Raw genomic sequence first — 26569 nt, 5'->3', positions numbered from 1 at the left:
AACATATATTTTATTTTTAGATCTTTTTTTTTTTAGGTTTCTTTTCATATACTCATATATCTTCGATTCTTGTTGCAAATATGATATTTTTCATATTTCTCGATCGTATTAATATTCAATGTTCTAACGAAGAATCACGCGGGTTCAAATTTGATCTTATTGATAGAAATAGACAGGGAATTAAATTGAAAAGTGCATCTGCATATTGGCACGTCAAGCGAATGTGCATGCTCGTTTAAATATTTATTGGATTATAATATCGTATGACTAATACATTTTCTTTCTGTTTCAGGTAGCTCGTAGTTAAAATGACTGCTGTTGTCAACCACAAAATATTCGATATACAAGATATAATTATTTACGATCGGTCTTTTACGACGAATATAATTTAATATATTTTCAAGATTCACCGAAGCTTCTTTTTTTTTATTTATTAAAATGCTCTACTTCATTAAATTTACAATTTATCAAATCCATAATATCTTTTAGTTTGGTAATAAATTCAACGTTGAAGTAATCAAATATTTAATTGTTGGTACTTTATATTTCAGGCGTTTTACCTCAATCATTGGATAGATCTGGTTTGCTTTTTTCATGAATAGTATCGATGGAAAAATAGAATAAAATAGTCATACTCTTGCACGTTTATACAATTTTGTAGTATTTCTTTCTTATGGTATAATAGGTTTAATACGCTTCTATATTCTATTCTTCAGATCGTCGACGATTAAAATGCATGCTTGATCATGGAAATTTCCAACTTTAAATATAATTTCATATTATATTATTTAAAATAAATAGCGCATTTCCTTGCATAGTGGTCCTCGCGCTGGTCGATATTTTTCAGCAAGGTTATTCTTTAAAAATCTTTTTCATTTCTACATCGTTAATTTATAAGAATATAATAACTATAAGGTGGGATGCATGATGCTCGTTGCAACTCTTATGCTTCAGCTTTTTATCATCTTCTGCTTCATATTTTTACGCTTAAATCTTAATAGTACTATTAAGAATTCTAGTTCCAAGGTTAAGTTATGTCTAAGGCTAATTTAAGGCAATAATAGCAAATCGGTCGATTATCTGCTGCTTAGGTGTTAAGATAGTTTAAAAAGCATGGAATCGGTTCAAGCATTGGTCGATTCATAAATAAATGCCATTGATAAGATGGTAATTATTCATGAAAAGATCAATTCTCATATTTCCAATCATCTTAATTTTGAAAAATGTCCAATTTCTTATTTAATAATGCAGCGACGAAAATGATTGGAAATGTGTTAGTTTTAATTAAAAATTTTTAATTGGAGTTAAATTAAATTTGTATATGTAAACTATAAAATACATATACTTTGTATATATCTCGAAGTATACAGATTGTATGTAATAATGATGATAATCAGATATAGAGATAGTTAGAAAAAAATAGTTTCGTTGCACTTTTAAAACGGATACTTGATAATAATTAAAATTCCATGCTTTTTACCGGGTAGGTTAGGGCAAAGTCGCGTTCGATGGACCCTCGATCGACTTTGACCGGGTCGAACGAAGGTTCATTAAACGCGACTAATTAGTATGTTATTAGTCCGTGGATCTCCGCATGCAGCAACCTTCACGTGGTGAGATCCGAGTCGGTATTACTTGCGACCTATCGAAATGTAATTGTAAATCTTGTAACGCAAGTACTGCCGGGCTGATGGCTGCATATCTCGGTGCGTTTCTAAAATATTTTCTCTTTTTTCTACCTAAATTCCACTAATCGCGTTTAACTATATAATTAGATTTTATATAATTTTTTTTTCGGAAAAACGCACTTGGAGAGATCTAAAAAAAAATTCTTTCATTTCGAACGATTCAAGAGTCTTTCATATTTTTGATATCGGTTTAAATTTTCGCTTTCATATCTCTTTCGAGAAAAGTCAATAATACGCAAGAGCGAGGCGCGTTAAGTCGAAATAACAATTTCAATGTTTTCTATCTGGTTCGAGTTTTCGTTCGCAATTTAACTAAGCCCTTTCGCATCTTTCAGCATTTTCTCGAACGTATCGCGACGTGAAAAAAAGCATGGAGTGCTTTCTTTAATCTCGAAGCGGTATCCTGCGGCAAATCGATTGGAAAAAAAGGAAAAGGAAGAAAGGAGGGAATCATCGATTCATTCGTAACTCGTAAAGTGCTTGAGAGTGGAAAATCGGTCATATCCCCGCGGACAAATCGATAATGCCTGATATCATAATTAAGGTAATGTATCCGTGGTAATAGGAGCATGGTGACGGTAAACGTAGATACATACAGTTTCCTTTATGTGCAAACATTGCGTAAATTGATAAGGCAATTAGCACGTATAGTCTATAGAAGCAACGTCGGTTGCGTCGTTGACACGATCTCTCACGGCCGAGAAAGAAACCCTTCGACCTCTCGTAATTACGCGTTACACGTGCGATCGATAACAGCTGCGCGCTATTTCGACCGTTCACCGAAACGGAACGAAAGAATTTCTCTTAATTTCTTCGTCAAAGGAACGTTCCTTCTCGAAAAGTGAGTATAATTAACGCGAGGGATATAAACTGACGAATCAACGGAAGCCACATTACCGGCACTCGTACGTATAATTTAAACGCTCACGCGGATTCTCTACGCTCGAACGAATTATAAACGTTGGCTCCTTTGAGAGCCGCTAAATTATCGCTTCTCTATCTAACTTTCCACAGTTTATTCGCGATCCGTAGAGCAAGGTACTCCGGTTAACGTTTATTTTATCGTCTTGTCGACACTTTGGTGGAACGAAGAGAAAGCGAGTAAGCGAGAGAAAAAAAGAGAGGGGGGGGACATCAGCGTGGAAAAAGCTACGTTAGCGCTCAACGCCTCGCCGTAAGAAAATTCAAAATTAATGCCGCCGGTGTGCTCCGAGAAATGTAACTGCATTTTTAAGGACGAACGCGATATACCGCGTCAACTACGTATTTACGGTTAACCTCCTTTCGTTCGGAAAGATGCGCGATTTAAGGTGCGACTTGATAACTCGTTGCAAATGCGATTCGAGATTCGATATACGTAGGTATTCTTCGTCCGAGCCGAAAAGTAGAAACGATATCATCAGCCACCGTACTAATCGATATTTCTCGGCACAATTACTCGACTCGCGATCGACTGGATTCCAAGTTCGACGGAGACGCGATAATTATGTCACGTAGCAATAAGTAGCTGGATCGTAATTCTCATAATTACGTGTACATGTTCGAGGCGAAAGATCCCAGCGTTCGGGGATCGTACGGCGACGGCGACGACGAGAAACGACAGGCTAATTACGGGAGAAGGACTAAAAGAAAGAAAAAATTTTTGGCGCTAAATTAACAGTCAGTCATGTGTCATTATTCAAAATATTCCGCACGACCAACGAAAGCGAAAAAGAGAAGCTGCTTTTTTAACTCGTTTTATATTTCTCTCGCGATACTTTCACGTTGTAAAATCCGAAAACAGATTTATTAACCAGACACAGTTCTTTGCTAGATGTAATTTTGTTATTAAAAATTATAAGCTCTAATCTCGCTCTTTTTTACATCCGAGCAAAAGTGCTCTCGACAAAGCGTTGGAAACTCACCCGACTCGTTAAAGCATCGTCACCCTAGATCACAGCTTTCGATCATAATCGAAATTTCGAAGAGATCTTTGATCTCGATTCTTCCCACAGTGACTTCCCCAGTTTTTAAGGTTCTTCTTCGCCGAGACACATTGAACAATGCAGAGAATCACGATTTACACCATTGAGAACGGAAAGAATGGAAAAGAAAGGAAGAAAGAAAGAAAGAAAGCGAGAAAGCGAGAAGAGAACTTTTATAGTCGTAGAATCGAAGCTCCGTTCGTTCGTTCGTTCGTTCGTTCGACGAAGAGACGCTCGTAAAGCCTGCGTTTACAGTCGAGAGAGAGCCACTCGAGAAGCTCCTTGGAGTCACTCGTTAAGTTCATTAATGTGGAAAAGGGAAAACGAGACCGGTCTCTGCTTTTCGTGTCGCTTAAGGAAGTGCAGGAGCAAGAGGACGAAGGATGCAATAGAGTTAGGTCGAGATATTTACTCAGGTCCTGAACACGATTCCTTTTTAATCATTTCTCTTTGCTATCCCTTTAGGACCACGATGAGAAATGATAAGAGACCTACCTCGACGGTTCCTTCCAAGCGTATTTACTGTATTATCGTTACATCTTGCAACGTCTATTATTTGCCGGAAAGCGAAAGGAGAACACGAAGAGGAGGAGGAGAAAAAGGGAAACAAAGAAGAGATCGTCGAGATTTTAAGACAAGATTCAAGACGTTGCTTTCTCTGTCGTCGTCGTCGTTAAAAGTTATACCGTAGCTTACCGCAACTAGTAGGAAATACGTTCTAAAAGCGATTAAAGGAAAATGTATATTCCCTGAGTGAGATTTCAAGAAGAAATGGAAAAATAGAGAAGGAAAAAAAGACGAAAGGAAATGTCATCAAGGTCGCCGCTACTCCTCGATCGTTTTGCCACGTCCAAGTCATTAATGCTTCGTCGAACCTGAGCTTTTCTCTCTCGTTCGGGGATCAAAGGATTAGCGGTTCGCGATGACGGACGCGAGGAAGTATAACACACGCTAAATCCGTCAAAAAGCGAGAAGCTGCGCGACGAGATTCGGGCTCTTGGCGTGAAAACGCTACAACCCTTTTTAAGATGCCACTTCCCACGGTCATTAAAACTTGCGAAGGCGACACGAGCGAGTAAGAAAACGCATTTCTCTCCGAGGAAAATGTTTCTCGTTTCTCCTCGCGTATTCGTTTCGCGAACAACCATAACGGCCCTGTTACCTTTCTTACTTACGAGCGAGGAGGAAAAAAGCCCTTTCTCAAATTTTTCCTCCGTTTTTTACTTGCAACTCTTTCTTTCTTCCTTTCTTTCTTTCTTTCTTCTCTTTCCTTTTCCTCGTTCTCTGCTCCCTGCTTTTTATTATCTTTTTATCCTCTCACTGCGGTAATCTTGGCAAAAGAAAAACGTATTAATCTTCGGTGACTCGCCAATTAGAGGTAGGAATTATTATATCGTTATAGCGCGACGAGAACTCGTCGAGAGACGTTTATTTGCATCGAGTCGAGGTATATTAAAGGGTATATTAAAAAAGAAGGGAGTTTGTCCGATCTACGCTACTTTAAATTCGAGACGATATTTCGCACGGTTCCGCTACTTTCTTCTCCTCGTTCTTCTTCCAACTTTCAAAGACGTTTTATTTCTTTTGGAATTTTACCTTTTACCAGATCTCTGTTGCATTCACCGAGCGAACCTAATGCTATGGAATACGCAAAATTTCAAGAACACTTGGTGAAAATGAGTTGAGGAAAGAGTGGATCGTACTCGAGAGAAAGAAAATCTCTCTCTCTCTCTCTCTCTCTCTCTCTCGAGTCGAGAGACAACTGCCGTCTTTATAAAGTACTCTTCGAGTCGTAACTTTTGCACATTTTCATACGCGACCGAACGAAATAATACGTATCCGCTTAACGTTTTATTTATCGCCGGAAAGATCTTAGCGCGGAATCTCTCGGAAGACTTTAATCTTGATCCCTCGGCCTTTAACGCGATCATTTGTTAGGTTTTGTTCGTAGAACGAGTAGAAGAAGCTAAAACGAGGGAAAACGTGAGAAGTTATCGATTAAACGAGCGAACGTGCATCCGCGTCCGGATCGTATTCCACTTTTATGGGTAAACGAGAGAGGAAGAAAAAGAGAGGCAAGAGTCGATCCTTGCGAAATGTTTTTTCAATTCTCAAATACCACTCGACAACCGATAATCCTTGTTCTCGCGCGCCGTTAATTTTGATTCATTAATTTCCTTTCCATCAAAGTACCCACGACAAAGTTCACGCGGCGTAGCTTTTAATCGATAGCCGCTGACCGAGCTACGCTTTACGCGTCGTCACGAGAAAACCAAGAGAAAAAAAGAAGGCGAAAAACTAGACTCGAGAGAAATCGAGCCTCTCGATACATGCACGAGTTGGCGATTCAAGAGCCACTGTCCACTTTATCCCTTTATTCCCCCCTCACTCTTTCTCCCGCTCTTTGTCTTTCTATCTTCGTATCGACATAGTGCAAATTTACGTTATCTAATTACTGGAAGGACACGGAGTGTGGGAAGGGCTTGAGGAAATATGATTAGTGGCGAACGTTGTCTCGTGAAACGTCGATGTTTACGCCTCCTCTCTCGACTTCCTATCGAGAAAACTTGGATTCTTCGACGTCGGCTCTCTTTATTTTCCTCTGCGCTAATTTAAAACCGATAAAACTCGTTTGGAATTATTTACATTTCTCGCCGAGTTTTTCTTTCCTCTTACAATCGATTCAACTGCGAGAACGCATTCGCGGTCTTCGACCCCCTTGCGCGAACGCTCCTACACTTTGAAGTCGAAATTTCAATTCGCGCGCTTCTCTTCCCATTGCAGAAGCATATTTGTATCAGCTTTCGAAATCGACTTGAAGCACGGAACAAACAATCAAACGTTTCTCGACCTAGTTTACGCGAACGAACTCGGCAACGCTCGGATTGCTAATGTAACGCGTTTTAGATGGAGGAGGCTTTACTTTCGATCGATTTATCCTATCGATCCATGGATCGATCGATCTACCACCTAGAGATTTTTCCTTGGCGAAGTATGCCAGAGCAACGGCTGGAGTTAACGTAACGATTTCATTGTCACGAAAAACCAAGGAAGTTTCCAAGGTATAAACGTGCGGAAAGCAGAAAGGCGTAATCGGCTTCCCGATCGAGTCCCTCTGATAACTCGGAGGCGGAGAACGTCCGTAGATAGACGCCGATATTGTGCCAAGAGCGCGTAATTAACCTACAATATCCAGCAGGTATGGCGCTATACTAATTAATCACGGTTTCTAATGAAACCATAAAGCCAAGAGGAAATTAAATTAACGAGACGATAAGTTAATCGTTCGATATATATATATTCATACACATGTATATATGTACGTATGTATCCTCTACCTGCGATTTGTTGCGAGCTAATTTCGTACCAGCCGATAGAGAATATTATTATCCGTGGTATAGAATTGTTTCTCGATAAAATACAGTATTCTGCTACGAGGAGAAAGGGAGGGAGGAGGGGAATTTTGCAAATAAAATATACGAAGCCAACGGGGAAACGATTCAAAGAGGAATATTTAACCGGATGGTAAAATAATTTCCTAAACGTATGTACTCCGAGCCAGAGAATACAAGCTCGCGTTTCTACCGCGCTTCTGTGCGCTTTTAAGAAAGCTACACGCACAGACGATTAATATTAACGAAATTTCATTAGGTCCAGTTAGTTAACGCGAAATCTCAAAATTCTGAGTATATAGAAGTTCTGCATAGATTCGTTCGCAAACGTAGACGAGTACAATGCCTCTACGATAGGCACGAAAACCGCGACGACCATTGAAAGGTTCGTAAAAAGATTTTACTGTAGAAAAATAGGAGGAGAGAAGGGCAACGTTTCTCGCGTTAAAAGAAAAAGCGAGCAGCAACCGCAACAACGACGGAAACAACAATCGAGGTTCGAGCTTGTCGAGAGGTAACGAGGGAGAAGAAGAGCGCCAGTGATCCAGCGCAGCAGCCGTACCATGTGACGCGTCACTTTTCGTCCCGCATCTTGCTACTCTCTTCTCTCTTTTTCTCTCTCGTTCTTCCCTCGCGAGTCTTTTAACCGCGAAAATACGCTTTTTCATACTCCACGCTATTTTTTCCACCTTTCTGTCGTAAAGAATGCGAGATCTTTATGTACAAAACAGAATCGATCGTCCTCGAAAAGGTATACGAATTTTTATAAGGGAAAAAAAAAAAAAAAAAATAGCAGGCAGGATGTCAAACGAATGCATTTCGTATTCGCAAGACTAAAATATTATCGGCTTTCTACGAATGATCTCTCTCGAATTTTATTATTTTATATTCGAAAATGAAAGATACGTACGTGGAAATCCTTAATCCGTGGTATCCCTTAATCCAGGAAGAGATATAGGTAAACTACATCGAAGCCAACACGAGCGACATCCTTGGCGCGTTTGTCCTGGGAACACAGGTGGTTGCAGGATTTTTCTCTTTCCTCTCCCGATTTATCCTCCAAATATTAGCCGTCCCGCGTTAAAGAATAATCGAACACCGAGAAACACCATTTTTTGATCGACGCGATTAGTCTCGAGAGAAACGTTCGTGAACGACGAGAGAAAGATTTTTCGTCTCACTGTGTGCGATTCATTATTTTTCGACGACAAATTTTTTTTTGGAAGGAAGAAGCAAACAGGACGAGAAGAAATAGAATGAGAGAGAAAAAGAGAGAGAAAGAGAGAGAGAGAGAGAGAGAGAGAAACGTGTATCTCTCTCCCTTTTGTGCAAGAGCTCGATCGACTGGCCGGGGCGAGAGCCGTCGCGCGACTGAAACAGCTCTCTGCCCACAGCATCCCTATGCTTAAGCTTCCCCCTCGGATACATCGGCACCCCCCGCGACACCCCCGACTCCTTCCGCTCCCCTTCTCTTCCGTTCTCTTCTCTACACTGCTCTACTCTATTCTACTCCGTTCTACTCCGTTCTGTTCCGCTCTGCTCCGCTCTGCTCTGCTCCGCTCTGCTCCGTTCTGGTTTTGTCACCCTTATCTTTCCCTTTCCTACTCCATTTCTTTGACTTCCCTTCGATCACGCGTATCGCCCTTTTCTTTTCACTCCTTTTCTTCCTCAGCTTCTCTTTCCCTCTTTCTATTTTTTTTCAAATCGCATAGATGATCACCTTTGTCCCAACGAGTATTAACGAGAATTCGATGATGGAGGAATAACGAGTGTTCGATTTGTTTTCTCTCTTTTTCTTTTTTCGTCATCCATCCCTCATTGTATGCGTTTCAAATTTCCTACAACTTCGTCGCAAAACGTCCATTGAAAAAGAAAACCCTCGTATTCTCGACGACTTCGAGAAGATGTAAAGTTCGGATAGGGACGTTAAAGTAACTGGAATATACGCGAGCATCGGGATCTCTAATTGAAACGCGAATGCTAGAGAACGAAATCTCTTCTCTCTTCTAACAGTCGTAAGCTTAAAACTTACCTTACGAGAGAATCTCAAATGGATTCGACGCATTCGTTCGTTCGTTCGTTCGTTCGTTCGTTCGTTCGTTCGTTCGTTCGTTCGTTCATTAACACCATTCGCCTAAACGAACCTTGAATGAAATTTACTTGTATTACTTTACCGTTTTGCTTTCTTTCTTCCTCTGTTTTTCTTTGTCCTATAGAGCCCACAGAAGATCGTTATTTATTTCTCGCACCGTCACCCACGCGCAACACATTTTGTTTCTCGGATTTATTCATTATCGAACGCATTACTATTCATGAAAGGATGAAGCGCGAGAAACGGATAGGATTGGGAAGGGATTAAAAAAATCGATCGTTGATACAAATTACAACGTTGTTTTCGTTCCCTCGACCGAAAAATAATTATCAAAGATTTTCATATCGATTCGATTTTCCTTCTTCGAATGGAAAAAAAAAAATTGGAAAATGGAAAAGAAAAAGGATAATAATGACGAACATAGTTGAAGGAATTAATTATGATCGATAAATATTCACACGTTTGCCTGTTTGCTTAAACTTTTTCTCAAAGGAAAAACAAGTATACGAAGTTTGCGACTGCTTATCATTAAAATATGTATATTTATCCCGTATATTCATCGCTCTTGCATAACATCTTCCGTTTCCGCTCTCGCAAAATAATATCCACGCAAAGTAAAAAAAGGAAGAAAGGAGAGACCGAGTAAAGTAAAATCGAAAATAATTCGAAAACAAAAAGGGAGAGAGAGACGGAAAACATGCGGTATTCATAAAATGTTTGAAAAACGTCGTCAGCACGGTTTCGTAATTAATGAAGAAAATGAATTTGAAGCTCCGCACCTTTGCCTATTTTTTTTCTTCCTCTCTCTTTCTATATTAACAGTACTCGCGATGCACGTTGAAAAATTGCGAGAAAATCACCGACGTTTCCTTCTCCATCGTGTGCCACGTCACGAACATTCTTTTGAGAATCGATTAATCTTAATAAACCGTTGCTAAATACGCGAGAGAAAGAAAAAATAAAAAAGGGAAAAGAAATAAAAACTAGTTGAAATACATAAAAATTACATCGTAAGGAGCAGTGGTGTACTATCTCGGAAAGAAAAATGAAGATGTCCAAAAGCCATTTGATCGCTCCGTTTTCTTTTCCTGTTTTATTAAATATTTCTTTTTGCTCGGGGATAAATAATTCGATGAAAAAAATACGAGCTCTATAATTTATTCGATTGCGATGGCACGTGACCGCGTTCTTTTAACCCTATTTCTATCTTCTCTTTTCTTTTCCTTTCTTCTTTTTTCTTTCTACTTAGCACACCTCGAACGTCCGCGAGCAAGCCTCGTAAATCCAAGACGCGCACGAGGTCGTAGGACTCATGATAGATTTAAAAGGAGATTAGGATTAGCCGTCGCGTCAAAGAAGCTTTTCTTCTTGGTCTTCCTCGATCCCTTATATCAATCCTCCTCCACCCCTTCGAAAAAAAAAAAATTCACCTTCGGATAGGACAGGAAGCAGACTATAATCAATTGAATAACAGCGCTCTGCTGGTCGGTGCTGCTTTTTTAAGTGGATTAAAAAAATGACAAGTGATTGCGGCACAGCGTACATCCATTTGATTAATTATCGATCACGTTTTCGACGGAACGTTGATATGCATTGAGATTACCTAGTTCGCGCTTCTAGCAGAGAAGGATAAAAAGAAGATAAAGAGAGAGAGAGAGAGAAAGAGAAGGGAAAGCAAACGGAGGAAACTCGTTTTTCGTGCCGGAAAATGGAATTAACGCTTTCCGTTAAATAAAAGTCTTGCGTCTTAAGAAAAACCAGAGAGAGAGAGAGAGAAAGAGTTAAGGATGCATCTTCCATCCTCAGGCGTAACGCGTAATGTAGCATAATGAAAGGTGCAAAAAGAAGAAGAAGAAGAAGAAGAAGAGAAAAAAATAAAAGAAAGGAGGAAAAATAAGAAAAGGGAAAAAGGAGCCAGACTTTTATAAAAACGCTCGAACGGCAAAGAGATGGATACTTCTTTATATTTGGATGCTGAGAAAAAAGAGAGAGAGAGAGAAAGAAGGAGGAAAGGTCGGGTTTTATATTTACTCCATCTACTCTTATTCCATTTTATTATGCGAGATAGTATCCATAACATTTTCTTTACTTCTGATTTTTCATCTCTCTCTCTCTCTCTCTCTCTCTCTCTCTCTCTCTCTCTCTCTCTCTATCTGTCTTTCGATAGTTACTTCCGCATAAAAAAAAGAGGTGGAAGTACTATCTTAATCACGATAGAAGAATAGAAACGATCGATATTCTCTTGCAAGGCTCGAACAATACTTAAGCACCATTCACCGCATTGCGATGCATTGTTCGATCGATAAAGACAGTATTCGACATCGGTCCAGCGGTGATGTTGGCCGAGCAGAAACCAGGATTAATTCTCCTGTAAATAGTATTATGTTTCTCCATTTGCATGTGCAATGATAAGGTAGAAAATACTAAACATATATATCTTTATGTTTACAAGCTGCTCGCGTGCATACCATGTACATATACGTATACGTACATATATTATACATCGTATTTAGATTTTACTCACGAATAAGCCAGACAAACAAACGCTGAACGAGTTTCACTTGGAAGTTGATTCGAAACCGTGCATATCGTATAAAAAAGTTCTTTTAATCGTTTCTCTCTCGTTAGAAAAGAAAAAAAAAAAAAAGGAAGCATAGCAGGATAAAAAAAAAATCTCGATGGTGGAAAATATCTTGGCCGCGAGAAAAAAATCTCGACCATTGTTATACCTTCGCGAGTTTTCAATCGGCACCAACCACCAACGCTATGCAACGGAACGGAAGAGCGTCACGCTATAGATTTCTAAGTGAAAAGCATCGCGGTTCGATAACGTTACATACATACCGATACCTTTCGATGAAACAATTGCTATCGAATAATGAATTACGTAAACCAATTATCAACGGCATGACGTCATTTATTATAATTTATAATGTATTAGAGAATCTTTTGACGCAATGGTTTGATTGAGTAACGTTTTCTCTCTCTCTCTCTCTCTCTCTCTCTCTCTCTCTCTCTCTCTCTCTCTCTCTCTCTCTCTCTCTCTCTCTCCCGTTCTTTTGAAGAAAAATTAAAAGCATAGAACTTGGTCTGAGAAACTTCTCTAATTCGTTTTAGTTCCAGCGCGTCTGGTAGATTATTAGAATAATTCAACGAACGATAATGAAATTTAAGAGAAAGGAGTCGAAGGAAGGGAATGCTCTTAATTCGAATCGAAGGATCCCTCTTAAGGAAGGATCCTTCATGACTTTCCTCATCTTCATCGTTATTTCAAGGACCGGCTCTCTCGATCGTTAGCTCGTTAGATTCTATTTGTAGATACTTAACAAAGTTTTATCCGTCGGGCAACATGACATTTCGCAAATTACATTTTAGTTTCTCTATTTATCGGTCATATCGTTCTCTCGTCCGATGATCTAGATCCTCAAGGCCAAGCGCGGTAGAAAGGGGATGCGGCGTAAAGTCAACGCGAACGATCCCTCTGGCACTTTTGCTATCGAAGCCGCAACGCATTTTTCTTCTTGTACCAACGCGAAGCCAAAAGACATTCGTCTTTGCCCAGCCGGTGCTCTCGTTACGTCATATTGCGGGAAAAAGAAGTTACGACGATCAATAATCACTGTGTAGACGCGTGTGTGTCCTCTCCGTATACGCGTGTGTGTTATATTTATGTATATAGGCATACCGGAAAATTAACTCGGCCGTGAAAGTTTCGCACTTGTGAAAAGTTTTCCCTCTTTTCCTACCGGAATGGGAAAAAGAGAACTGTGCAGATATTTTTTTTTTTCTACTCCGCGAAATATCTTTAAGCGTTTCTCTCTCCCTCTCTTTTCCTCTTTGTGAAATAGTAAATCGTAATCGATCGATTTTTTGGACCCATGCGTTCGTCCAGCGATCCCGAGCTTATCGTATTTTCGTTACAACCTTGCGATATTATTCGTTACTTATCGATCGATCGTTGCCACCCGCATTTGTAACGTTCTTTGCGTTAATGAACCTTCTCTCTTTCTTCTCTTTTATTTTGTACTTTTTGAGAATTTAATAGAAAGTATACATGTTGGTTGCATCGAGAGATCGACAAACAGTAGTACGCTTTGATACGGTACGAGACAAACAAGCTCGGTGCGAGTATACTCTTCGATCGCAATTTTCGTACGCTGTAATTAATTGTGAAAGGAGGAGGAGATGATGAATGGACGATGCGTAAACGAATTTTAGGCCATTGAGTACATTTTTATTTTCTATAAGAATCGTATACACATATAATATCATCAAACTCATAAAAATACGTAAACTGGACCATACGATATGTGGATTTATAGTACAAACAGTTCTTAAGAGTTAATATTTTCAAGAAATGTCAAACGTTGGAGGATGCGATGTAACTTTTTTGGTTGTTCTCTTTTTCTCGATAACGTACAATAGTTCTTTCTTTGTTATTTACAGTGAGTCACATTGATTATCGTCCATTGAAACGTCCATCGAAGTAATTAGCAGAAAACTATGTAATAGTATTTCCGCCATAAAAATTCTGCCATACTTCGCAATTGACATATCCAAAAATATCGCGTTTAACGTTGTTAATGCCGTATAATACTCTTCGTCGTGAGATTTGTTCGCATTGAAGACTTTCTTTTTTTTTTTTTTTGGATCACATTTGTGTAATTCGTCTTAATCACAGCTAAGATTGAACTATAGGTTATTATAAGTCATAGTCGGTTTCTTTTTTTTTTTTTTTGCATAGTGTAAAAATATTGCTTGATAAAACGGTGTTTCGAAAAGGATGGTATATCGTTGATAAAACTTACGATAGATTTTAGATAAGAGGAATGTAGCCAAAGAATTCGTCTACGTTAAACTTAATATTATCGTTAAGATATAGAAAAAAATATTCTACGCTTTTATCCACTTAGTATAAATGCTTAAGACAGGACAGATATGGATGGAAGTATTATTAACAACGACGATAGTAGAGCACTTAGAGACTTTGTAAAAGATAAGTAGTAATTACTCTAAAACTCGCTTAACACCGACATCCGAGAGATAAGATCATTAGAAGAATATACATAATCTTCTCTCGAAAATATAATCGAATATTTTTCTAAACGTATACATATATCGAATCTAAGTACCGACATACAGAATGACGTATCTCATTCGCAATTCTTTTGGCAAATATTAATGATGCGTGTAATGATCGAATGAGAGACGCTTAATGCTTTTTTTTTCTTTGTACTAAACCAGCTCGAACAAGGCAGACAAACTTCGGTATAATTGAGTTATGTTTAATTTTTCAACAAGTACGTCAAACGTACGATAAGTCCAGCTTTAGTACGAAGCGTTCCCCTTTTTGCGTGTCAACCAAATTCCTTATTCACGTTAATAAGCTCTATCAGTTGCGCAATAGTTTCATATGGGATGAATAATATAACTTTCTCAATATCCCAACGTAGAACTATTCGCAGAGAGAATTTGTACGAGAAATAATTAAACGTAGATTTTCAGCATTCTTCGTCGATCAAGCTTGAAACATGAAAGAGTTTTAGAATGATTTTAATCATCGAACTCGTACATTTGGTAGGACTTCCAATCGAGATTACGGAGACATCTAAAATATCAAAGACGCGATAGGACAACGAGCTTAATTATTAGATACATCGATAACTCACTTTCTCGAAGAAACTAGGAATCCTTTAGGACCGCAAACGAAGACGCAACTGTGCGGTGAACAATTGCCTATTAATTCTTTCAAAAGTTCGTCGGACATCGTCCCACGTCTACCTTTCCAGGAATCGCTCGGTTGCGACAGTATATGCGTGACTTTCAATCTAAAAATTGTGAACAGTATTAACGAACGGCGATAAAGAGAAAAAATTCCATAAGCATAGACGCGTATGTATATACGTGTGTACGTATATACTAACTTATTCGTTTTGCAAGCTCTCTCCAATTGCTCCACGTAGAACATGTTATCTTCGTCTTTGTTGAAGTTGGCGAGATTGATACTTTTCCTACAACAGGATGATCGTAGATATAAAAGTGTTTCACATGAGAATAAATCTCTTATATGAAAAGAGAGATCAAACGCTATTCGAATGAATACAATCGAATCCTTACACGTTACGCCTGGCAAGAGACCGTTGAATTATTCCCAACATTGCCGTTAGTCCTGTGCCAGCAGCCAGCATATGAACGACGGAATAACGATCGAAGGATTCGACGACAAAGACGCCAAGTCCATTGCTCAAGGTAACCTTATCTTTGACTTTTAAAGCTGTTATGGATGGACTAAGAGCACCGTCTTCGTACTGCTTTATCATGAGACAGATACAATCCGAAGTATAATTCGGTGCAGTGTCTTCCGGATGAAGACAGGCCGGTACAGGCGTATAGTATCTAGAAATCTCGACGCCTGCGACGAGTTAAAAAAGAACGTAATTTTTCTTCCGAGAAGGTTTTTAACGACGTCGTGCTCACCTGCGATTTTCATTTTTGCTTCCAGGTGTCTACCACTCGGTATTAATTCTAAAGAATCTTCAGCTCGTAGGACCAGCAGGTTAACTAATTTGCAAAGGGACGTGTTGCTTAGTACCTCGTACTCTTTGTAAACCCTCTTGTTCGTTATCGGCTCTCTGGACAAGGTATGACTACCTTGAGTTTTCCATACGGTCTTATCCTTTTTCCTGAAAGTAAAGTCTACCTGCAAAGAAGAGAGTCAAAATTGCTGTGCAATTATCAAGTGAAAGTATGTAAAATTAACTTACTTCCATGCTTTCGTAGTTTCTATTCCACGCAGGTGGCCATTCGATTTCCCCGGCCAACTCGAGTTCGTGTATAACGATATCCTTTTCAAAGGATAGATTAAAAACGAGCTTGGTATCGTTTATCCTTGATATACGATAGTAGATACCTTGATAGTCGTTTATCGTTTGATAAAAGAGCGTTATCGTGTTCGAGGTTTGTCGCCAATCCATCTTGATTTTCGAAAGATCAGAACCGATTTCTTCTTCGCTTTTTCTTTGCGCTGAAAGATTACATAAACGCGGTGTTATAAGAGTATAAGTAAATATTCCGGAGAGTATGAATATTTAAATACATCAACGGGATTGCATATATTACTTGCACAACTTTTCAAGAGGTCGTTCGCAATGGAAGATTTTTCAATCGTCTTGGACAGGTTCGAAGCGGTTGGACGACTCAGTCTACCTACGACGCATTTCTGTAGAAGACTTTGATAATTTACCCATGCGTGAACCTGTAACGAACGATCTATGGGTGCCTCGGGAATAATAATCGTTCAATAAGGAGCACACACGCGTCAGACGACATTACTTCGTTAGGATGACCTTACGTTATCGAACAATTTCGTGGCATCTTTTCCAACTCCTTTCATCAGCTCGTCGATTCCGCCAGGATGAAAATCCATGTAACGGGTCACGTTGAAAACAATGCCTGAATTAACGATGAAAGCAAAAGAGAAAAGCGATCAAACGAACGAAATTAGTAAGTGCAAATATTTACGCGCGAATATCGCTTAGCATCGAATATACTTTGTACCTCTTATCGCGATCCAAGCGTCGTTCTGCTTGTTATGATTAGCCAATTCGGTTAACGTGACAGTACGTGGAATACCACCAACTCCGGTTAAGTCGACTCCAGAATTACCTAATCGAATCCAGTCCATAACACTATGACCCGGTGCTAAGGCTGTCTTATTTCTCGGATTACCTACAAAACGTATAGAGAATATAATTAGCAAAAAAGGTATACGCGTAACAAATATACTTAGAACCGAACGATTTTAATCAATTTATTTATGATCGATATCGTTGATTAAACGTATAAATTATAGGACGAGTTAATCGATATTCGAGAAATTAAGTCACGGTGTAATCTCGAATACGCGTGCTGTATAAGAGCGAGACTAACAACTCGGAATAAAGACGACTAATTGGCAATTGGACTAATTACTAACCATCTTGAATATGCAATTCAAAACCCTCGGATGACGCAACGTTGGAAAATAAAGAGACGCTGTAGCATTGTGACATTCTGTTTTACATCGATTGATTCCAGGATCATTCGATTCGATTCGATCGATCTTTTTCCTCCACGAAATTTATCAAACTGCATCGATGAACGAAACGGATTTAATCTCCATTTTTTTTTTTTCGGGACGGATAAAAAAAGACGTAGTTTACAAGATTGTTTTTCGTCTGTAACAGTCCGCACTTATTTGCGATTACTAGTACTTTGGAGATATATTAGAGGCATAAAAAATGAAGACTATTTTTCCAGGTCACCACGTATGTTACCTTGAATCATACATGCAATAGAACATATTTATTTAGCCCGACAAAGCCAGGTCTCATCGAGCATAATACAGTTGCGAAACATCGAGTTTCAGTATCGGTTTATTCCTTCGAAACGTCAGTTATTGTTTAGCAAACATTATTAAGCAGATAGTTCCCATAAATGGGTAAGTTCGAAAAGTCATTTTACGCGTATAGAATCGAATGACGCAACGCTTCGTTTAGAGTTTGCCAAGAAACGTAAGAAATTTCAACGTCGGCTGGTAATCGATGGGATAATAATAGTACGGTCTAATGATTATCGTTAGGATCGCGTCGGAGATACGCGTATATGGCGTACGGCGTATCGCGACAACAAAGAGGAATCAATTAATTAGGACGACGATAAGAAAATATTTCCTAGATACGATATAATCGTACGTTCGACGAACCGTATGCAACACCATTGCGCGTGTTTCTTTCGAGAGAAGAAAAGATCGTTGAAATATTTGACGTAATCGAAAAGGATTTACGGTCGAAAAGGAACGACTTTTGTAGCTCGTAAAACAAAAGTATGCCTAATACTTTCTATAGAGATGGCTTTTATCGAGGAAATATAAATGACGAGTTGCGGTAAATATCGACGATAAGGAAACGAGCGAGCTGTCACGAAAAGCAAAACGAGCGCAATGAATCGATATCGCAGCGAAAACACGGGCAAAGGTGAGATCGTCTCACGGTGGAAGATTGTTCAAGACTGTGGAGGAAGCAGTCTGCTACATAGGTATACAACGGTGGAACAGGTAGATCAATATAATACCGAGGAGAGAACGGCTTGCCGCTCTAGTATCGCGCGTGTTCCTTCCAATAACAGTTGCTTTACGTTCTTCTCGTCGTCATCTCGTTCTTTTATTTTTCTCTAAAACGATCGTAGACGTAAACGAGCTTTGACAAGAACAAGAGAAGCGCGTTTGTGAAATTAAATCGATAGGCAAAAGGGTCGCTGACCTAGAGAGATATAATATATAGTGTAATTGAAGGGGTAGTACCATTAAGGCCAAACGATCGGACGCGGAGCAGTCTATTTACATAGGTATATAGATAACGCGCGCTTTGGGTGAACGTGTGAATAATTGTGCAAACGAGTTGCATAAATGAAAGGCAGAGAAACAAACGAAATGATACAAGTGGATGACCGGATATACGTAACGCGTATATAGTATATTCGGTATGAGCAGAGATGACGTAGCATGACTATGGGTTGCGTTATTAATAATCGTTGTTTCGTACGAATTAACGAGAACTTTCGGTAATTATAAATTCCTCACGTGAGGAGTAAGTAGAATCGGGAAAAAGTGAGGGGGAAGGGAGAGGCCGGGAGGCGCGCGCGAGAGAGAGAGAGAGAAGGAGGTTAGTCAAGAAGAGGAGTCACTTACCAGTCGCCGAGCCAGAAGACTTCGTGGACGATCCAGTGTCGCTCGTCGAACTTACATTGGATAATTGTTTTACATAAACGACTCCGCTCGGTAGCAACAGAGTGTTCTTTGCTAAGAGACTCGTAGGTGAGGAAGACTTTACGTCGATCATCCTCATTTTTTCTTGCAAATCCGTCGCGTCGACCGAACCTGCCTCGTTTTCGTTCTGAGGCAAGTTAACTCTCTTCATATTTTGTCGCTTTTACAAGGTATTTTCTTCTTCTTCTTCTTCTTCTTTTTCTTATTCTTTTTCTCTTTCTTACTCCGAATGTCAATATCGATTCGATCGTTAATCTTCAACCTCGCGGTTATCAAGCCACACCGATACCTTCATCGAGTCCAATTTATATAGTTGTTTACCCAGACGTTAATTATCTTCACTGAAAATAAAGCAGGTTTTCTTTTCTCTCTTTTTTTCTTTTTCTTCTTTTTTTCTTTTTTTTTTTTTTGCTTTTTTGATATTACTATAGATTACTATAATTGGTTTAAACATCGTATCGTCGCGAAGGTACTCTCAAACCGCGACTAATTTTACCGAATTACGCCAATAAACTTAAAAGCAGGTCGAGTGTACGTGCATTACGGCATAGTATTATTTGACGCGTATCTCCGTTACATATGTACGTAAACTCGTTGCGAAAGAATACTCTTTTTGAGAAACAAATCTCTCGAGAGAAGAGAAAGATCCTTTCAGTGTATCGACTACCACCTTGTTGTTTACGATGCAGTAAATTTAGATATGACCAAGCGATATATCGTACTCGCAGATCGATACATCGACTGGAAACATCGCATAACGAATTTGATTTATTATTTAGTAAAATAACAAAGAAAATCCATCGTTCGTGATTATCTTCAAACGATTTATTTCAAGTAGAATAAAAACGCTGACGGGCTTTGCAACGATCGTACGCTCTACTTATATAATAAATAAAATTAGTTAGGATCCAATGTCATCTTTTCAACATCGAGTATCTATTCGAAACTATCCTTGATGTATTGATAATGATAGAAGATAAGTAGATATATATATATATATGTATATATAGTTGTGTAACTAATCACGTTGAATTTCGAAAGTATACAACGTCGTAATAGAAAAAGGCGAAAGACTTTCGTTTTTGTATTTGAAATACTTTCACCGCGACATACCATAAAAAACTAACTTTCGAAAATGCTATTATTCTTTGACAGCCTTGACACTCTTGCAAGTTACATTAAACATAATAGAACGAATTGAATCGAGAAAATTGAGCTTGGTTTTATTGAATGATCAGAAGGCATTCACCTTTTGCGGGCGCGCATATTTAAAATGCATCGCTACTGGCGATCTCTTTTTCTCTCTCTTTCAATATATACATATATATATATATACATACATATATATATATATATACATATACGTACACCTATTTATCTCTTTTATCAAGGTCATGAACGCGAGATAAAAGCGAGGAATTTGTCTACGTAGAACGAATTTAACCCTATGCCTTGCTATTTAATTACGAGATATTTCAAGGAGAACGTGACAATCGCTCTAACTTTATTCGTACGTGAGCACATAATCGATCATAGCTGATCGTCGCAATATCGACATTGCACGAGAGAGAAAAAAAGATGCACGTACGAACTGTGGAACCATTCACGAAATCGTTTGTGCGCCGATCAATCGGGCAAACGAGCAAAATCAAACGAATAAACGACTCGATGAAAACGCACGTGAAGAGTTTTACATGGGACGTTGATCTGTCGACGAACGAACGGCGCCGTAAAGTGTTCACGAACGACTGTAATTTTGAGGTTAGATTCCGACATAGCCGACGAGAGAATCGAAGGAGGTTATCCGCGGCTAACTTCGCGCCTTTGTGAGATCGCACCTATGCACGCTTGCGTGGAAACAAAGAATGAGAGAGAAAAAGAAGGAGAGAGGCGCGGTCATATCCCTTTCTCTCTCTCTCTCTCTCTCTCTTCGTCTCTCCTCCCTCCTCCTTTCTCCTTCCTCGCTCCTCTTACCTCCCTTCTCCTCTCTTCTCCCTCCTGTCTCTTCCATGACAATGCTACTCGCCGGTCGGTGAAAAGTAAAAGAAATGTTAGAAAGCTGTGAGTTTAGTGATAGTCACTTTTAACCGAATACGCCAATTCACAGGAAAATTACTATTTTTAACCTACGATCTTTCTGTAAATTGCGATAGCAAAGGAATGAAAACAAAAGAAAGAGGATGTTCATGTGAAGTGAACGAAAATTAGAAAGAGAAAGGGAGAGAGACAGAGAAAGCGAGAGTGAGAGAGAGAGAGAAAAGTGAAGGAAGCGTTAGAGAGAGCGATGCAGAAGTGACGTTTCGTTAATGACTCGTGACCGCTTTTAAATCACTCGTTCGTTGCCAGTCGTCTTCCCCATCGTCATTTCACATAGAGAGACGATTTACGAGGGGTCCTCTTGATAGTGCGTGTCAGATTTTCTCTTTACCGGTACGTTCGGTCAGCAAGCGAGAACCAGTCTATCTGTCTAGCTATTTCTCTCTCTCTCTCTCTCTCTTTCTCCTCTCTCTCTCTCTCTCTCTCTCTCTCTCTCTCTCTCTCTCTCTCGCTCTCGCTCTCGCTCTCTATTTTGAACTTCCCGTTGATCGTTCTCGAATTTTCACGAGAAAGAGAAGAGAAAAGGCGAACAATTTTTTACAACGTTCGTAAGTATGTAATTTTTAGACGTTTCGCTTTTTTTTTTATCCTATTCCCATCTTTTTTATCCTTTACCTATTACAATCTTTTTCTCTTTTTTCTTCTCTCTCTCTCTCTCTCTCTCTCTGTCTGTCTCTCTGTCTGTCTCTCTGTCTGTCTATCTGTCTGTCTCTGTCTTTCTTTTTCTCTTTCTGCGAATCGGCAGTTTTTAGTCTTCGGAACAACGGAAAGACGTTTCAAGTATTACGAGAATACCTTAATCGAATCGAGGACAAAGCCGTCGTTCGTAAACGGCGTTTTCATACCCGACGATATTATCGACGTTTTTCCAACAACACATGTCTTTTAACCTCGACTCGTAAATCTTATCGTTTTGTAGAAGAGTGGAAGGAAAAATAGCTGTGCGACTGTCAAACTCACATGGTATCGGTCGAACGACCTTGCAATTCCATCCTTTTTCGGACAACAGTCGTTGCCGGTTCCCCCTCTTTTTCTTCATCTCCCTCCTCCTAGACTTTGTAAATGGTATTTTTTTCCAACTATCTTATACGACATTGTATAATAATAACAACACGAGTCCAGGAAAAGAATGAGGAAGAACATGTTCGTTGAATAAAATAAAGATAGTTACCGTTTGCAACGCTTGATATTTTTCTTTTTTTTTTTTCATATTTTTTTTCGCTCTCCCTTCCTCTCACTATCTACGTTTTTCTTTCTTTATCGTTTAACATGAAGCGATAAAAGTCGATGACAACAACGCGATGTTACTCAATTTCCGAGGCAAAGTCAACCGATTAACTCTTCTGCTAATATAATAATCTTTTTTAGATCAATTTATATAAATTCATCCAATCTTGTCAAGTTTTGTTTTTATTAAGCGACTTCAGAGTCATCCTTTTGCCATCAATTTTGTCTCGTTTGGAAACAATTCCCGTCTGCTCGTTCTTGTACTAAGCTCGATTACGATAAACCCGACGGATTAGATTTAATTTAGTCGATTGAATCAACAATGATGTCCAATATGTGCTCTTTTAATCGAACGTAAGAGTATTTTCTTTCCTTTTTTTTTTTCTCTAGTCTATCAGATATCGCGTAAGTGTGGAAATCAAATGAACTATAGTATTAAAAGGAATGTGTTATAATAAACGCGACGTCGCGTAATATTTAATCGTTTAATAGCTCTCTCGAGCGTAAACAGACGCGTATAATTTATTTTTTGTTTCCTTTTAGATATATATACGAAAGGTAAAAAACTGACGACGCATAGTCATAATAAAGAAGATTTCGTTATAGAGATTACGTAATAATATTATCATTCGTTTCCGCAGATGACGACCAAGCATAAAAATCAAACGAAAATGAGTTCAGGAAGACAAATATTAAGTTTAATCCACCGTTTCATCGAGTTCGTTGCTAGGGGTATATTCACGTTAGCAGCTTACATCGGTGGCCCTGCAGAATCTCAACCACCGATAAAGGATTTGACACTTTTACACAGTGCGACCACATTAGCTTTTAAAATTAGGAATAAACAAGTATATTCACCAATATCTAATATTCACGTGTATCTAATATTATTCGTTAGCACTCTGCTTCATTCATCCATATGATTTTTTGTAGTTATCTTCCGAAGAGGTAGTGAGGTCGTACATTGACAGAATAAAAGAAATTCAGCCAATATTAAATTGCGTAGTAGAGGAACGCTTCGAGGAAGCGCTCAAGGAAGCTAAAAAATGTGATGAAATGTTGAAATCTCCCGATGCACCATCCGTACAAGTACTTGCCAAAGAAAAACCTTTCCTTGGTGTTCCCTTTACGACCAAGGTAAAATCTATTTCTTATCTACGCGGTACTACTTGACAGCGATATGTATTTATTACTATTCTATAGGATTGTATCGCTGTTGCTAATATGAAGCAAACGGCTGGTTTGATCCTTCGTAAAGATTATGTCTCCAAGAAAGATGCAGAAGTGATAAGACTGATGAGAGCGGCAGGAGCTATACCGTTGGCCTCGACCAATGTTTCGGAACTTGCAATGTGGTGGGAAGCGCATAACCGTTTGTACGGTACCACCAGGAATCCGTACAACACAAGGTAATTCGTTACATCTGTGATAACGTATTGGTTTAAGGTTGGAATGTCAATTATCATACATTTTTGCACAGCGCGTTCCAGTCATCACGTTTGCTATTCTAGTTTTATTTGAATTTTTTGTTATTATTTTTTAGACATATAGTAGGTGGTTCTTCCGGGGGTGAGGGCTGCATACAAGCAGCAGCTGGTTCGCCATTAGGAATAGGATCTGATATCGGTGGCTCTATTCGCATGCCATGCTTTTTCAATGGAATTTTTGGTCATAAACCTTCCAAAGGTTTATATTATAACAAAAATCATTGATGCCTACTACCAACCGCTTTATTTTAGCATTAGATTAATCGTCGAATCTAAATTTAGGTATTGTCTCAAACGATGGTCAATATCCAAGTGCCCACAGCGATGATCAGAATCAATTGCTTGCAATAGGTCCTATGTGTAGACACGCACAGGATATGAGACCTGTTCTCAAAGTACTCGCCGATAAGAACGCAGAGATATTGAATTTGGATGATAAAGTCGACATTTCGAAGATCCAGGTAAATGGAATATATCTGAAACATGATCGTTTTCGACGAGCAACTATAATCGTACTCCTTTATTCAGTTTTATTACATGGAGGACGACGGAGGACAATACTTTGTGTCCCCTGTAGATCAAGAAATAAAATGCGCTATGAGAAAAGTCGTGCTTCACTTTGAAAAAGCATATAAAATAAAAGCTACGAAAATACACGTACGAAAATTTAAAAAAAGCATTGCTCTATGGTTAGCAAATATGACGTCTAAAGATAACAAAGATTTTTCGTACGAATTATCCAACAGGAACGGAAATATAAATATTTTATGGGAATTTATTAAGTGGTTAATGTTCCTAAGTAATCATACATTAATTGCTCTTCTAACTGCAACATTTGAGAGGTTTGGTATAAAACATGGGAGTGAGCAATACACAAAACTTATACAAGAAAGTAAAGACCTTTACCAAGAATTCAAGGTAGGGTATATAGACGTTGTTAATGGTGTCTTTAAAAATCACATAGGAATCGAGAAAAATCTATTCTGTGTCTACATTTCTACGTATAACGAATCCACGCCTATAACTTGTTAGGATCGGACTTCTCTCGGCTGTTTTGCAATGTATTTGCAAGAAATAGCCAGATATGATTTGTTCTTGCCATAGAATCATGGATCGTATGTTTGTTAATGGACATGATTTTTATTTCCTCACGAATCCAACGTAAATCTGACGTGGAAAAAGCAATATTTCTATGGTATTGCGTGCTTCTTTTATAAGTAGTACAATATCATTTTACCTTCTGCATGCAAATAGATACGAGACATCGTATTAGCAACATTCTTCGAAATTACGTTTTAATTGTGACAAAGTGACGTTTCGACTTAGAACCGACGCATGCACCTCAAAATCCATATAGATCTTCAAATAATATACACGATCGATTATACCTATGTTTACAGTTCTACTGAATTTCATATATTTTCAGGATATTTTGGGGGAAGACGGTATTTTCTTGTATCCGACTCATCCCACGGCAGCTCCGTTGCATCACGAGCCGCTTATAAAAGCATTTAATTTTTCGTACACCGCAATTATCAATGTTTTGGGCTTGCCGGCTACAGCATGTCCATTAGGATTAAATAAGCAAGGACTTCCTATAGGCATACAGGCACGGCATCGCATTTGTTTTATTTTTTCTTGAGAATCTTGCCACAAGGTATCAAGCGTTAATTAATAATATTCGTTCGTAGGTTATCGGTGGTTTAAATCAAGATCGTTTGACGCTTGCCGTTGCCGAGGAAATTGAAAAAGGATTTGGAGGCTGGGTTCCTCCGCTTATCGTAGCTTAAAAGTATGGGTATTCTAGACAATAATAATTCAAAATGCATTGAAATGCATTAACATACCAAATCCTGCCTTTCTCAACTCTTGAACGATTCTCAAATCTTTGCAAGGAAAGATATCTGTGCATTAAAATCGCTAGAAGAAAGGTAAAAATTAACGTTATTTTCATGTTGGACGTGTTCGATGTCGGGAATGAATTTCTTTCTTCTCTTTTTATATTTTTTTTATAAACGGTAATGGTAATATATCTTGTATAAACATTATTATTATTATTATTATTATCATTATTACTGTCATTATTATTATTATTATTATTATTATTATTATTATTATTATTACTATTATTATTATAATTATTATTATCATTATTATCATTATTATCATTATTATTATTATTATTATTATTATTATTTCGAGTTAAGAAGTTTGAACGGATGATTCGTTATAATTCGTAATAATTCATTAAGTTATTCGCGTTGTTAAAGGATTTATTTTAATAAATAATGTCTACAGAGTATATGATTTATAAGCGCAGATATAAAACTACCTCTGATCGAGCAACTAAATCTTTACGACTAAGCATTTGTAAATTTATACTTTGGAAGTCTTTCTATATAATAATGCATTCGCATACAGAAACTATTATTAACAAAAACGTACGAGAGATATATTTGTATATAAATAGAATATTACCCATCACACGTTGGACTGCAGTTTCTCCCTTTTTTCTTTTTTTCTTTCTTTCTTTCTTTCTTTCTTTCTTTCTTTCTTTCTTTTTTTTCTTTCTTTCTTTTTTTACCTCTTAGACCTTTGTGCAAACTTTTCTATTTTCATACACGAAAGGATGTGATATCGAAATCATTTGGTAGGAGAGGTATGCTTTTTGGTAATGTAATGTGGTATAAGCCCAGTGTTATTTAAATCATCTATTGATGTTAATACGTCGTATATATAAATATATTTTATTGTACCATAAATAATAAATTTTTACTCTATTATTCCATCAAAAGATCTCCGATTATCATTTCCTGT

The 26569-nt window shown here is 38.3% G+C and overlaps 3 protein-coding genes across 17 annotated transcripts in view; 1 reads left to right on the top strand and 2 right to left on the bottom strand.

Moving 5' to 3' along the window:
* Positions 1-8474, bottom strand: part of LOC122636373 (monocarboxylate transporter 10-like) — an 85353-nt gene extending 76879 nt beyond the window's left edge. Inside the window, exon 1 of the mRNA XM_043827524.1 lies at positions 7955-8474. The gene's annotated coding sequence lies outside the window, so the exon portion shown is untranslated. The remainder of the gene's footprint in view (positions 1-7954) is intronic.
* LOC122636374 (fatty-acid amide hydrolase 2) lies at positions 1615-26546 on the top strand. Of its 14 annotated transcripts, XM_043827535.1 has the most exons (10): positions 18262-18520; positions 22664-22823; positions 22907-23113; positions 23199-23402; positions 23469-23674; positions 23809-23951; positions 24035-24213; positions 24281-24670; positions 25179-25361; positions 25444-26546. In XM_043827535.1, the coding sequence occupies exons 3-10, from the start codon at positions 22907-22909 to the stop codon at positions 25540-25542; spliced, it is 1611 nt and encodes a 536-aa protein (XP_043683470.1). In that variant the 5' UTR covers positions 18262-18520; positions 22664-22823; the 3' UTR covers positions 25543-26546. The 14 variants fall into 14 exon arrangements, 13 of the variants coding, with proteins under 13 accessions (XP_043683463.1, XP_043683473.1, XP_043683462.1 ...); XM_043827528.1 differs by lacking the exons at positions 18262-18520; positions 22664-22823 and adding an exon at positions 1615-2232; XM_043827538.1 differs by lacking the exons at positions 18262-18520; positions 22664-22823 and adding an exon at positions 15246-15385.
* Positions 13349-20849, bottom strand: LOC122636376 (cytochrome b5 reductase 4). Of its 2 annotated transcripts, XM_043827540.1 has the most exons (11): positions 20622-20849; positions 18864-19282; positions 16694-16864; positions 16488-16588; positions 16256-16391; positions 15901-16160; positions 15614-15836; positions 15254-15548; positions 15061-15147; positions 14806-14964; positions 13349-14744 (listed from the first exon to the last, which is right to left on the bottom strand). In XM_043827540.1, exons 2-11 carry the CDS (start codon positions 19090-19092, stop codon positions 14690-14692), a joined length of 1716 nt encoding a protein of 571 aa, XP_043683475.1. In that variant the 5' UTR covers positions 19093-19282; positions 20622-20849; the 3' UTR covers positions 13349-14689. The 2 variants fall into 2 exon arrangements, with proteins under 2 accessions (XP_043683475.1, XP_043683476.1); XM_043827541.1 differs by lacking the exons at positions 18864-19282; positions 20622-20849 and adding an exon at positions 17112-17960.
* Positions 26547-26569: the final 23 nt, after the last annotated feature.

This window comes from Vespula pensylvanica, chromosome 21 (genome assembly GCF_014466175.1).
Source record: "Vespula pensylvanica isolate Volc-1 chromosome 21, ASM1446617v1, whole genome shotgun sequence".
NCBI classification, from domain to species: Eukaryota; Metazoa; Arthropoda; class Insecta; order Hymenoptera; family Vespidae; genus Vespula; species Vespula pensylvanica.
This window is presented reverse-complemented; position numbering and strand designations above follow the sequence as displayed.

Excerpts from the sequence above, each read along its gene's own strand:
- LOC122636374 (XM_043827527.1), top strand. The coding sequence starts at position 18,117 with ATGAATCGATATCGCAGCGAAAACACGGGCAAAGGTGAGATCGTCTCA. Across the intron at positions 18,231-22,906 it reads GGTATACAACGGTGGAACAG|ATGACGACCAAGCATAAAAA; the intron begins GTAGATCAATAT and ends TCGTTTCCGCAG. Across the intron at positions 23,403-23,468 it reads GTGTTCCCTTTACGACCAAG|GATTGTATCGCTGTTGCTAA; the intron begins GTAAAATCTATT and ends ACTATTCTATAG.
- LOC122636376 (XM_043827540.1), bottom strand. The coding sequence starts at position 19,092 with ATGAAGAGAGTTAACTTGCCTCAGAACGAAAACGAGGCAGGTTCGGTC. Across the intron at positions 16,161-16,255 it reads CCTCTTGAAAAGTTGTGCAA|CGCAAAGAAAAAGCGAAGAA; the intron begins GTAATATATGCA and ends GTAATCTTTCAG. Across the intron at positions 15,837-15,900 it reads GAAACTACGAAAGCATGGAA|GTAGACTTTACTTTCAGGAA; the intron begins GTAAGTTAATTT and ends TCTTCTTTGCAG.